Source organism: Numenius arquata, chromosome 1 (genome assembly GCF_964106895.1).
Source record: "Numenius arquata chromosome 1, bNumArq3.hap1.1, whole genome shotgun sequence".
Taxonomy (NCBI): domain Eukaryota; kingdom Metazoa; phylum Chordata; class Aves; order Charadriiformes; family Scolopacidae; genus Numenius; species Numenius arquata.
The window spans coordinates 50,408,571-50,422,615 of record NC_133576.1 but is presented as its reverse complement, the minus strand read 5'-3'; the positions used below and the strand labels follow the sequence as shown (position 1 = coordinate 50,422,615).

The 14,045-nt window shown below is 33.7% G+C and overlaps 1 protein-coding gene across 2 annotated transcripts in view; it reads right to left on the bottom strand.

Annotated features, from left to right (window-relative positions):
* DMD (dystrophin) overlaps positions 1-14,045 on the bottom strand; it is a 1,192,402-nt gene that overhangs the window by 586,093 nt on the left and 592,264 nt on the right. For both annotated transcript variants that reach the window (XM_074159135.1, XM_074159144.1), the window contains exon 44: positions 11,608-11,758. In XM_074159135.1, the coding sequence (XP_074015236.1) occupies positions 11,608-11,758 (151 nt within the window). The remainder of the gene's footprint in view (positions 1-11,607; positions 11,759-14,045) is intronic.

Genomic DNA, 14,045 nt, shown 5'->3' with positions numbered 1-14,045 from the left:
TGTTCCAGTGTCTCATCACCCTCAGAGTAAAGAATTTCTTCCTAATATCTAATCTAAATTGATCGTCTTTTAGTTTGAAGCCATTACTCCTCGTCCTATCACTACACTCCCTGATAAAGAGTTCCTCCCCTCTTTAAGTACTGGAACTCTGCAATAAGGTCTCCCAGAAGCCTTCTTTTCTGCAGGCTGAACAGCCCCAACTCTCTCAGCCTGTCTTCATAAGAGAGGTGCTCCATGGTAACCTAGACGTAGTGTCAGCAGCATTTCAAATATAAATGAAAATACAAATTTATTAATATGAAATATTCAACATATTCCATAGAACTGCCTCTTTCATAGGTTTTAGGGATTCTGTAGAAAATAAAAAAAGATACAATAAATGTACTCCTTTTTATATGATTCATTTTTATACTAAAGTGATTATCAGGATGATACATTTATTCCTCTAACTTTCTTAAAGCTTACAGTAGACCACCATAAAGTCACTTTTTTATTAGTCTCCTCCATCATAAAAGAAACGTCAGTAGTAATTTTAACAGATCCACAGAATTTTGACATAAAAACCAACAAGCTCTTGGCTATACACTAAACACTATGTCTATTTGATATTTGGTGATTAATAATTTAGAATTTTCAAACTGTCAAAGTTGCTATGCTGCAGAAGCACGAGTTCATCTAGCAAAAACATCAAGCCACTAGAATTTACTATTGGATTGGTATTTTATTATTATTATTTTTAAAACAAAATGTGTACTCTTTGGGGTCTTTCCTTTTTAAAACAAACAAATAAATGAATACAATGATATATTGGCAAAGTCTTTGTATTATTCAAATTTATGAAACTGATGAAATAACTCCTATTGTTATCTTGCAAAGCATTCAGACACTGAAGTACTCTCACATAGCTTCCCTTGCTTACGGCAGTATTGGAGAAGGATTTTGAGAATCATCACTCTTGTGTAACAGGAGCCATTGCTGAAGGCATTACAGTTACAAAAGAGGTAATGAAATAGGGTAGTGATAGTAAATTTAGAAAGTACCAGAGCTGGCTTTATTTGAGGCAGCGAAAGGCTGCAGCAATATCACAAGATGCCTTCCTAGGTGCATGAGTTGCTCAGTGTCTCTAAATCCTGTAACACTCAGCAGTACTGTAAGAGCTAACAAAAGGCTCAAAACAAAAGATGCTGTCAGTCGTCATAAATAAGATTAGTGTGTCTTCCAAAAATCAAAACATAAATACATAAATAGTATGCCCTATGAGTCTAGTATGCTGGAGTACCCACTTTAGTTCAAGTACATAGTTTTGACAATATTCTAAAAACATCAAGATAAATCACAAAATCATTAAAACTAATCGCAATCAGTATTTTCAGTCTACTCCTAAACTCTTTGTTCTGTATTGATCACAAATGCAATGTTTGCAACCAGTATGATTCTGTCTCTGAGCTCCTGAGAGAAAGCCCAGATAAAACTAAGGCCCCACCGCACCAGACAATGTGCAATTACAGAAAAACACTCCTTGTCCTGAAGTCTTTATAATGTAATAGCTCTTAGACAAGAGCTACAAAATATTAATTCAGAACAGATTTTAATGTGTTCTAAAGACTCTGGTAGATTACTTAAAGACAAAATTCTCTTGAATGGTTTAGCTTCATTTAGAAAGAATCTTGCTCTCTGGAAAGTTCGGTCTACTAAATCAGATAGCCTTAATTTTTTTTTAATTTTTTATTTTTTAAAGTTTATTCCAAAAAGGATTTTGCATTTGAAGGCACAAGAAAAAGGCTCTCTTGCCGTTTTCAGCCTCAGACACATTTATAACAAAATACCTCTACTTGTGTTTTTTCTTAAAGACATCAATTTACTAAAATACCAGTACTAAAAACATCACATAAACTTATTGGCAACCCCCCTCATTAAACCCAGTGATTTACATACAGTATACAGAGGATATGGTGAGATACCTCATAATACTGTGAAATTGGCAGATATTTGCCATCCTAATATAATAATTGCACATTGGAAAAGCTGCTCAAAATATTTTGTCTTTCATTTCTTCTTTCCCTTCACCTAATATTTTGGACTGGAGTGTCCTGTATAGATTAACATACTGTAATGTTTTGCTGCCTTCATTAAAAACAAAACAGAACTCCAGAAACCATTCTGAAATCAGCAAAATTCTGAGACACGTACATCTCAAATTTAATATAGTCAGCTGATGAGTACAGCAGTCTATCACATTCCTGTTCCAATCGATGCATAATCTGGAATTTGCCACACTCCACAATTCATTACACATCATTAAATCATTCAATAAAAATTGAAGCTTATAAACAATCCGAGTATGTGTGGCAAAAGAACAAGTTTATTTCTCCTTTTAATCAGAATCAAGGTGGAATTATTGTTTGAATTTAGAAGGTATTCAGCAAATGAAAAATATTTAGACCTATAAAATAAAAGAATTTTTTCTATAGTGGACTAACTTTCATTTTGAATAGTCAAACAGACAAAAAATTTAGTAATTTTTATAGGGTTTTTTTAATCCATTGCCAGCTTAGATTTTGAGTGAGAAGCTACAGTATATCTGTATTGTGATCATTTTTTTAGAAGATTAACTAGGTAATATAATATTTTCTGCCTGTAGAAGTATAGCAGAAAATAAAGATTGAGATCAGTGTCTACTATAAAAATCTAATGTTGTCCTGAAAATCTGTCATAAGCTTTACTGAAATAATATGACCATTTTTTCTTTTATAGTTTTTAGTTTTAGAAAGAAAATTAATTGCATGCACCACTGCAAGCCAGCATGATGCAAGCAACAAAAGTGAGAACAAATTTCTTCAGGGAGCTCTAAAAAGGACAAAAGAAAGAAAACATTTTAGATGGAGGAGACTTCTAACAAGTAATTGTAGGTAATGAAGTATCTGAAAACTCTTTAACAATACAAGTCAAATTGTTTTAAATAAACTACTTTTTGGAAAATAATTAATCCATTTTTCAATTTGACTTTTTAAAGTTTATATGATTGACCTCTCTGATTATCTGTTGGTCTGTCTTCCCTAACCTTCCCTCCTAGTTTTAAATATTCTGACTAATTTTAAACAAATTTGATGTAAGATTAGAATTATAAAAACTAATGACATTTTATAATTTTTTTTTTTTTTAAAAAGGCAACCAGATAAAGAAAACCAGATACTATTGGTCACTAACAGAGGAATAGGTGTAGTATGTAGAGCTTAGTAAACAGCTGAAAATTCACATAAAAAAGTAACACCTTATAAAGCCCCCCACAATGGAAAGCATTTCAACTGGAACTTACAGAAAATTACAAATCACAAAACCCTAGGAATTCTAGCTTCAATACATCGTGTTCACAGAACACACTGGAAATACAATTAATTTAAATATTTTTCATTATCTTCTACTAAGTGCAGTGAATCATTCAGTGAATTTTATCTTTGTATTGTGGCAAAATGTGTAATCCAGTTATGAAAATATATTTATTTCAGCATGAATACATTACTTTTTAATACATTCTGGTTAACATCAGTGCTGGTTCACTAGTACTAGTAATCCCTGAATATTCAAAACCTGATGAAATATGCATTCAAGGGAGGAAGGAGCACACCTGAAGTAAATTAATTTTTAAATATTTTCAGGTTCTTATGTTTTCATGATTGCTCATCTTCTCACGTCGAAAAAACCCAACCCAAAAACTAAATAAAATTTTCCAATAAAATATTAATTACTTTTTTTCTGGAGAAGTTAACACATCCAATGCTGTCATAGTTCACTTTCAAATATTCTGGATATCTCAGAAAGGTCAGCTGACCTTCACCCTAGAAGTCCCTATTTTTCTTTTTTGTCTACAAAGGAAGACCATTACAATCTCAAATACAGATGTCCACTCTGGACCTGTTTTGGTGAGATGGAGTGCACACCCAAATATTAAGTAGGAAAGAAGTATGTTGGAAGTTTGCTGTGGCGCAGAAGTAAATATTTTCTTTAAACAACTTTAAACACCTGCTGTATTCTGTCTTTCTCCATAACAAAACACCTTGGACAAATAAATGAACAGACAAGTTTGTCTGAAATGAACAATGAATAGTAAAATAGCCTAGCCAAAAACTCCATTCTGCAATATCCACCCATTACTGGTCAAACTCATACCCACCTCCCTTGATTCCCTTATATTAACAAACAAACTCCTTCACAAAAGTTCCTATAAAGTTGTCAGTAAAAAGGAACTCACTGTAAAACACCTAAATGCAAAAGACAAAAGACAGTTCATCAAACCTGATGAAAATTGAGTTCCAAAATTAGGATAAGTAAATTTAGCTGAGGTATTTTTTAGACAGTTTAAGGGCAGATGCTAATCCTTTGCTGTCTGCTCTGCATAAACATTGTTTTCCATAATGCAGGCTTTATTTTTTTTTTTTTGTAAACAGTTAACTTTTTTAAAGCAACATAGCATTAACTTCGTGTCTTGTCCAGTGTGCTTACTGTATGGCTTTACTTTATGGATTTATTCTAAAATAAGATAGTAATGAAAATCTGTCTGTGGTGGATAGAGTTTGCAAAATCTGCTGGGATGAAAAGTTCTAAATAACATTAATAAAGCTGTCTATGAAAAGGGCCACAACAAGACCTATTTGTACTAATTTATATAATAATATGTATAGAAAGTTATTCCCCAAGAGTTTTACTGTTCCCTGATTGCTTTATGTAAGCATTTTTAACGGCTAATTATGCACATCAGAAGACCTAGAAAGACTCCCAGGCTTACCAGTCAGTAAGTGATGCAGTACAAATCTCCTAAGTTTGTCTTATCTTCACATCTATGCATCAACACCCACAGATTTAATCATATGCCATAGTGATCTCTGATGCCATACGAGATGTATTTTTGAAAGACTTCTGGAAGCAAACCAAATAAATGTTTTGATAGGCAAAAGAACCGATATCATCCTCCTTCAAAGAAGTCATTCATTTAGTCACTCATTTCCCCAAACTTCTAAGACATGGTCAGATTAACTACTCTATTTATACCATGGAAAAAGCACTAATAAATTTGCTGAATCTAAAGTGTATTATCTGTACATGTCACTGACTATAGATGTCCAGATTAGCCCTGAAAGTAAGACAAATTCATTAGTATGAAAAAATTCCATCCTCCATTTGCTTTATCTTTTATAGATGCACAAAAAAATGTTTGTGAAATGCATGAAATGTGAAAAACCTCAGTCTCTTTTCTCAGACCCGCATGTGCTAGTACTGTATAATCACTTGAATTGGTGATGATGAATCCTCCAAAGAGTGATGCAGTTACAGTAAGGTACCAGGAAGTTTGACTGATCCAGTCCAAGAGCATTGCTTTCTTCAAGACAGAGAAAAAAAATCCGTGTTTATTCATTCTTGTCATGTATAAAAATTACATGACTATGCATCTACATGTGATAGTAGTTATTTCAAAAAGTTTCATAATGAAATGTTTGAAAAAAAATGCATCCTAATTAATTACTTACAAGATTTAATTCAGCTATCTGAATAAACAATGCCAGGATTTACAATGAAACCTAAATACAGGTATGCATTGTCATCTAATGGCGCAAGAGGAGGCAGAACCACATAAGCAACTTTAAATTTATTATTTCTGATAGCCTTCAGACATTTTAATGTCCCGCTAACAGTAGCAACACATTAATTAAAAACTTTTAATGGGATACAGTAAATTAGGAAGGAAGAATAATGTAGAACTGTGTGCACTAGAGAAGAATGAAATAACTGATACAATTATGAAACAGTACTTCTTATAGCTTTACATGACAAGAAAATGTTTTTATGACAAATTCAGGATAAATTATTTTGATATTTCATCACTTCCATTAGTAGTAGCAACATCAGTGAGGAATCTTTTAACAGTAAAAGAAAGTTTTCAGGAATTTTATATACCCAGAAATGTATTGCTCAGAAAGATTACAGTATTATTTAATATTTTGCTTGGCATAAGAAAGAAGCAGTAACTATTTTACTAGGAATTGTGATGTCCTCCCCTTATTAACTGAAAAGTAAGTCTTTCCATTGCTATAGCATTTCAGCCCATGAATTTATTTTTAAGATGACCTTAAACCAGAAAACGAAGTGTTTTGCTCACAGTTAGGGCCCAGGTGTCTGATGTGGAGCTCACATATATTGTTTGAAACATTTTGACTGAAACCTTAGAAACCACGGACAAAAATCTGAAACCCACGGGATATCACTCAGTCTAAATTTTCTCTTTTAGGGGCAGTAGCATGCTGCAATCAGAAGCGTTTGATAAGAGGATGATATTCAGTAAAAAGAAAACCAGTAAGCTTCTCTGAATAAATGATCCAGTCAATATATATGTAAGAACTGATGGCATTCATGTAGGCTGGCTATCATGCTTCGAACATCTTAGCGCTTAGTTCAGAACATTTAGTCAAAGTACAAAGGATGTGAAAAATTGTGAGGAGAATCTTAATTTAAAAAATAAAATAAAATAAAGACTGCAGAATCTTTTTTCTACATAATAGCAAGGGGAAGAGTGATTTTTGGTATTAATAAAATATTAGCCAATAATATATTCCTGCCAGATATATAGCCTTCCAGATATGCCTTTGCAATAAGAAGGACATTGTACTATGTACCATAATCATTCTAATGAAAGATTCTTCTAAAACAATGCTAAATTGGTTCCTCATTGATTCCACAGTCTATATTTTCTATCTTTTGTAGAATCATTAAGCAATCATAGACACCTCTGACCAGAAGCAATCTTTTGTTACATTTCTACTATTTCTCTGAAAATATTCCATATCACCAAAAAAAAAACCTACTCAAAATTTAACTAGGTGAAACAAAATTGATCCAAATGGAACAAAATTGAACCATTTGAATCCAAATGGAATCCAAACTGGAACAAGAAGAACCAGAGATTATTGGCATAGCCTTTATCACTCAGTAAAGCAGGATATAAATCTAAAATACAAAATCTAAAATACTAAAACCACAATTATTATATATAAAAAAAAGTATTTTTACAAGCTTTATATTTGGGGAAAAACAGAGTAAGCTATCCACGCATTTACCACTGCTTTTTTGTGGTATGAGAATATGTGGCCTCAAGCACTGAAACACGTTTTTGCTCTCATATCCTCTGATTCCATTTCTGCTGTATTCCAGAAAGAACTGTTTGAATTTAGTGGTTATTAAATCATCAATATCCATATAATCCAATTTAGATAGAAAAGAGAGAAATTATTAGCATGACCATGACTTTCAGCGCTGAAGCCTCAATTCTCTGTATCTTTTTACTTTAAACATCTACAAGGCAAAAATGTGACGTTCCTGACATTATAGTGCAATGGAAGGAAGGTCTAGAGAAGGCATGAGTCATTCACAAGACTTTGTAGCTTGAATAAGTACCCTAAAATGTAAATGCTGGACAATTCAATGTATGAGCAGTTGAAGAGAGATCTGTATCTTACAAGCGATTTCTATATCCACAGTATTCTCAGAAGGCTGAGTATCATTACTAAGGACACCACCCAATAATTTCAAAATCTTACTCATTATTTAAGGTCCTCTGTGACCTTAAAAAATAAACATAATATCCTTGATATTTATGCCTGCAAATGAAAGTAAATACTTGATAAAATAATTATATGACAGCAATATTTTTGAAACAATGAAATTATAGAAAATAAGTTCAGCCCTTGCCTGTTTTGTGGGAAGTGCACATCACTGACCAGACACAATAGATGAATATCATGAACACAAATAAATTGCTTCAAAATTCAGACCCAGACCTAATTATTTTACTATTAAAAAGCCTGCACCCTCTAAAATAATAAAGTTAAACTTTCAACCCAAAAGTAGATACTAAATATAGACTGCTGAGCAATTCTTAATACCAATGTATAGAACAAATATTCTGGATGGGCTATATTTTTTAAATAAGAATACTATTTTTAAATTCTCAGCTAATGATTCAGGACTGTAACTTGACAGTCTAGTTCTGAAACTGTTGAAGAATTCATCTTTTTGTAGCTGTGTTTTTAGCATTTATCTACAGCACAGGAACACCTTCCTTCCTGTGCCCTGCCCATCACCCCTTACCCCCCTTCTTGTTTGCTTCTTTGCTGTGTGTGAATGCAACATTAATTTCCAGTACAACCTACACCTTTTTTTTTCTTTTGCATATGAAATGGAATACAGATTGGGGCTGCAAGGCAGACCACAATCAAAAAAGAGAAATAACAAATTTTAGATAGAAGATTGCAAGCAATATTCTAACATTCGGCCACGGTAAGATCCAACCATAAAATACAGCACCTCAGCTACCTTGATGATGGTATGGATAGTATTTCAGTTTGGATAATAGTGTGCTATTTTGAGAACTCATGTTCCAGAAAGAGGAATAGGCACAGGAAATAAGAGTGAAGTTGTCTAGCTATCATATGAACGTAGATTAGAAAACTGCAGCTTTAGTTTACCAAATGAGAACCAATAGGGAAAATGACTGCAGCCTATAATAACAGAAGGGGATAAACATCAGGGAGTAGATAAAACTGAACTATAATTCAGTCTTGGCACAAAAATAAATAAACCAAGTGCAAATGCAGGAAATTGAAGAAGTCACCAAGCATTAAGGAGTGAAGAGACAGAAAAACCTTTCAGTCAGAATAATGAGAGCAAAACCAATCTTTAACTACTTTAAGACAGAGTTCAATATGTTTCAAAGGGATTTTATGATGTGCTATCTGTAAAACATCCTTTTAAATCCTATGTCTCCTAGTCTTAAAAGAAGTCAATTATAATTTCTTAAAAACTGAAGTGTGGTATTTCCTTTCAAAACCACAAGTTCTGCTCTCAAAAAGTCTTAGTGAAAAAAAATCACAATAAGAGTACTTAAGTATTCATGACCTGAAATGAAACAATTCTGTTATTAGGTTTTGTTCACATTATATATAATGCATAAATGTTGTTTAATACCATGGCATTGTGCAGCAAAAGGAACACATCTCCCCTCCCCAAATTCACCTAAAGGAATGTAATTACCTTTTAACCTATATTAACATAATCACCTAATCATACTGTTGACTGTTTCATTTTTACATTAACAATTGACTCTATGTATTTACTGAATGTTAATGAACACATTAATCTTTACTTTTCCAAAGTAGTTCTACCTAGAAATAGTATTACACATCTGAATGTTTTGTACAATTTTTTTCTAAAACAGTTCCTTGTTGAATACAAGACTATTCACTTGCTTCTGAAAGCATTTTCAAACAAATCCTGTTAATTTTGAATATGGTTCACTAAGCAGCATGATCTCATTAATAAAACAAGTTGCTAATCTACTAAATCAAAACCCTCAGCTGCTTTAACTGTTTACCTAATGGAAATTCTAACGATCTCTTCTGTCAGCCACACAGAAGCCTGATACTTTTCAAACAAGAAACAGCAAAGTAAAGAAAGATCCAGTGAAGAGAATGGGAACAATGTAGCTTCAGACTAAACACTTTTTCACAAATAAATGTTAACTAACTTTGGGTCTGTGTTCTTGAGGTTGGTTTATTTTTACACTGTGAGTTTTCATCAGAAAGGTAGTTTTGCCTCTTGTACTGAGCTAAGTGAAATGTTTGAGAAACAAAATCATAAATTCCAGGGATTTCCAACACAAGGGAAAAAAAGAAGAAAGAAAAAGCTTGATGGACTGCAAAAAGAAAATCTTGGTATAAACCCATTCTGCAAGCATATGCTCAAAATGTTCTCATATATTGCATAAGAAAATAAAAAATGGATAACAGATGAGAAGGAGGCTAGGTCAAAGGGAAATGTAAATCTAAAGCAGTCTTGTTCTATACTGAAATCTAAGCTTCTGCATAACAAGGCATTATCTCAGAGTCTTTCAGTCTGATGTTCAATTCAGTATGAACTTCTTTCTCAATGATGACAAGAAAATAATGTTTCTAATCTGTTGGGACTGTGAAATGTGCTACACATCCAATGCATTTATAACATCTATGATACAGCTTGCCTTGGTCTAGGCACTGTCAAAAATCAACCTCTTCTCAGAGAGAAAATATTGGTTTAGAAAAAGGTTAGAAAAAGTGTGACAAACAGTTTTTAGACACATCTAGAGGTTTTGTTTGTTTGTTTGTTTGGTTTGGTTTGGTTTGTTTTCTAAGTGCTCATTTAAAGCTGCTCAAGGATACCAGAGTAGTGCTGAGAAGGGTGGTGAGCAGAGGTAAAGCAAAGAAGAAATGGTAAGACTTTGTGACACTATATTACTATTTGTCATATAGATACTCATGCCTTACTTTAGTACTTTACATGATTTTCAGAGAAGTGTTTAAAACTGGGACAGAGAAAGGGACACCAAATTTCAGTGGAAATACACATGAGCTCTGCTACCTTTTACATACACAATAAAGAGCATCTTCAATTCCTTGATGACATTCTATTTTGTCAGCCAGATCTTAGACTACTTCAGTGTTCGAAGTGTTGATAGTCATTTGCAGAAAAATATTTACCCGCTATTTTAACTACTTCAGCTTAATGTATTACTTAACAGTTTTGGTTTTTTTATATATACTTATTTGGTTTCCTTTACAGTTCAGCAGTTTTACAGTCAAGAAATAGCAGCCTAAATCTTAAAAAGTTGACTCTGCATATTAAAATTCAAAACACATGATTTATTTTTTTAATTGTAGGCCAAGAAGTAGATTAGTGTTGCATTCAAAACAAAACTGTATCTTTAATGGTAGATAGGCCTAACTTCTTTCAATCTGAAATCCAGTAATTCAATCCAGCAATTCAATTGTACAAATGCTGATTAGTTTAACAGAATTTTTTTCTTATGCACAGTTAGTAATTTATAACATGAATCCAGAATTTAGTCAAGCCGTGTTATTCAGCTGAACCTATCAACTTGCAAAACATCAGTTTAGAATTAATTCTTCATACCCATTACCATTTCAATCATACAAGAGGGAAATGAAATAAACTACCAAGAACTAGGGTTATTATTTTCCTTATGATACTCAAAGAGCTTGCAAGATGAAAAGCATACAAATTGGAACTGGACACATAGGAACTAAGTGGCTATTCTGTCACACTGCATTTCACAAAAAGCATCCTCAAGGTTCTTTGATTAAAATATGAAACAGGCAAAATAAGCAATACTTGCAAGACATAGTTCATGGGATATCTCTTGTAGAGCTCAATGTCTGATCACATTTCTTTCACAAGATTTTAAAATTAAGCCTGGTACTTCTGCTAGTCATAAGTATCAAACGGAAATTAATGAGCACTTTAAATAAGACTAAACAAAAACGTAACTATGTAAGTACCACAATATAACATATTATCCTATATTTTACTTCTTTAAAAATGTATTTTAAAATAAACTAGTGAAAATTCTTAGTTATCAAGGACAACAGAAATATCTAACAAAAATTGCCACTGGCCACTCAACACTAGAAGACCTCCTTAAATGAACTGCAGAACTGTACAGAGTACCCAGACCTGCAAACTTCTAACCACTGCAGAAAAACAAGAAATGGGTTAATCAAATCATACCTGGAGAAATTGGTTGGTTTTCGCATGACCCACGTCCCCAGCCTCTATCTGTGCTCTCGACAGCTTCTCTTCAGTTTCAGTTAGCCAATTATTAAAGCTCTTCATGTCACAATGAAAAAGCCTCCACTTTTCCAAAGATTTGTCAAACCGTCTGCAAGTATAAAAGGAGATGAAATAACTATCTATTGATATTTTATTTATTTACTACAGAAAAAAAAAAAACAAAACCGAAAAAGAATAATGTTGGATGTCCCAGGTTAAATTTGGTATGATGCTGATGGCATCATATATTAGCATTTCTAACAGTTATATCAAATGGAAACATAGTAGTACTTCTGAACAGTGAAATTATCATTAAGCATATGTGTCACAAATCAGTGTCATCAATTTTTTAATCCTGTTCAATGTTTCAAATGAATTCCACGGTCAAAACATGTTTTCAGTTTACAGCTTTATTAACCCACACTAACTCACATCATAGGTACAAAATCCACAGGCCCCAGTGTAACTGGGTACACCCTTCCATCAAGGTACTTAGATTCTAGCATGAAGAAAACTACGAAGTGCTGATAAAAGGCTAATGCACTTTAGTAATTTGCTGTAGCTACCAACACTGCAAACAGTCACTGCTGGCTAACATACTGGCTGTGACCATACAATGATTTTTAGACCCCTTTTCAAAGGGAAAATAGTTTAAAAGATCTATAACACATCTGACCTATCATAAGACAAAGGATGAAAAATCCATAGACAGATTCTTCAACCCTTGCTTCCTAATTTTAGTCCCATGATCCTATTATTATTAAAGGATTTTTTTTTTTTTTTTGGTAGAAATATGAGTTGCAATATTATATGTAATACAGATGCAACAGACTATTTTTTTAAAGGAAATTGCTGTGATGAGAGACTACCCCAAAAGATCCCAGGCGTATACTACATTTCTGCTCCAGTTTTACTGAGAGAAACTCATTTTGCTGCTTCTCCAATGGATACAAATGTCCATTTATTATTATTGCAAAGAAATCACAACTCTCTTCAAAGGAATTTCTACTTGTATTGTGTAAAGGGACATTTTATTAAACCATTTTTTCTATATACGTTTCACTTTGAGTATTTGATAACGATAGTTTACAAAAAAAAAAAAAAAATGCCTGAAATACAAGGACGATTGAAACAAAATTAAAATATTAAGAAGTAGGGTTTTGTACAATAAGCAAGGATGAAAAGTATTACTACTATGTCTGCAAGTCTACAGCCCACTACATAAAAGACCTTTTAAGTACTTCTGGCACTGGGAAGATCTAATCTGGTTTTGTCCAGAGTGACTGACTGATCTTCTGGTTGAAGATCTGTTTGACTTCACCACCACCAAGCACTAAGGAATTTAAATGAAGACCAAATTTGTTTTTTTCTTTTGCAGATTGCCTATGTCTTAACAAATTCAGTTATCCTGTGTTTTGGATTGGTGTTGAAATGTGATCACTAATCAGAATATTAGCTAGAATGTTTTGTTAGCAGATCATCATTAAACATGATACTGTTGTTTAGTTTAATAATCCTCTTTTACGGGATTATAATAGGTTTTAGGGTGTACTTAAAGGATGAAAACAAAGATGCTAAATTATTTTTCTAGGAAGTAATCTGGTTCTGTATGGACAAACCATTCAATTGTTTGAATGTTAAAGAGTTTAATTCACCAAATAAAGTCACGTTACTATCAGGGAATACAGACCATCTCTTCCATTGCACTGATGATTTTTTATTTTTTAGAAGAAAATATAAGTTTTTCTTCTCTTCTATTGGTTATATATTCCTCACCTTGGTTTTCACATTTTAAAAACTTTTAAATCCATCCAGTATGAATACTGGATGAGAAGCTCAACATGAGCCGGCAGTGTGCACTGGCAGCCCAGAAAGCCAACCGGATTCTGGGCTGCATCAAGAGAAGTGTGGCCAGCAGGTCACGGGAGGTGATTCTTCCCCTCTACTCTGCGCTCATGAGACCCCACCTGGAATACTGTGTCCAGCTTTGGAGTCCTCAACACTGGAAGGACATGGACCTGTTGGAACGGGTCCAGCGGAGGGCCACAAAGATGATCAGAGGGGTGGAGCACCTCCCCTATGAAGACAGGCTGAGAGAGCTGGGGTGGTTCAGCCTGGAGAAGAGAAGGCTCCGGGGAGACCTCATAGCAGCCTTCCAATATCTGAAGGGAGCCTACAGGAGAGCCGGAGAGGGACTCTTTGTCAGGAAATGTAGTGACAGGACAAGGGGTAATGGTTTTAAGTTGGAAGAGGGGAGATTTAGACTAGATATTAGGAAGAAATTCTTTACTGTGAGGGTGCTGAGGCACTGGAACAGGTTGCCCAGGGAAGTTGTGGATGCCCCATCCCTGGAAGTGTTTAAGGTCAGGCTGGATGGGGCTTTGAGCAACCTGCTC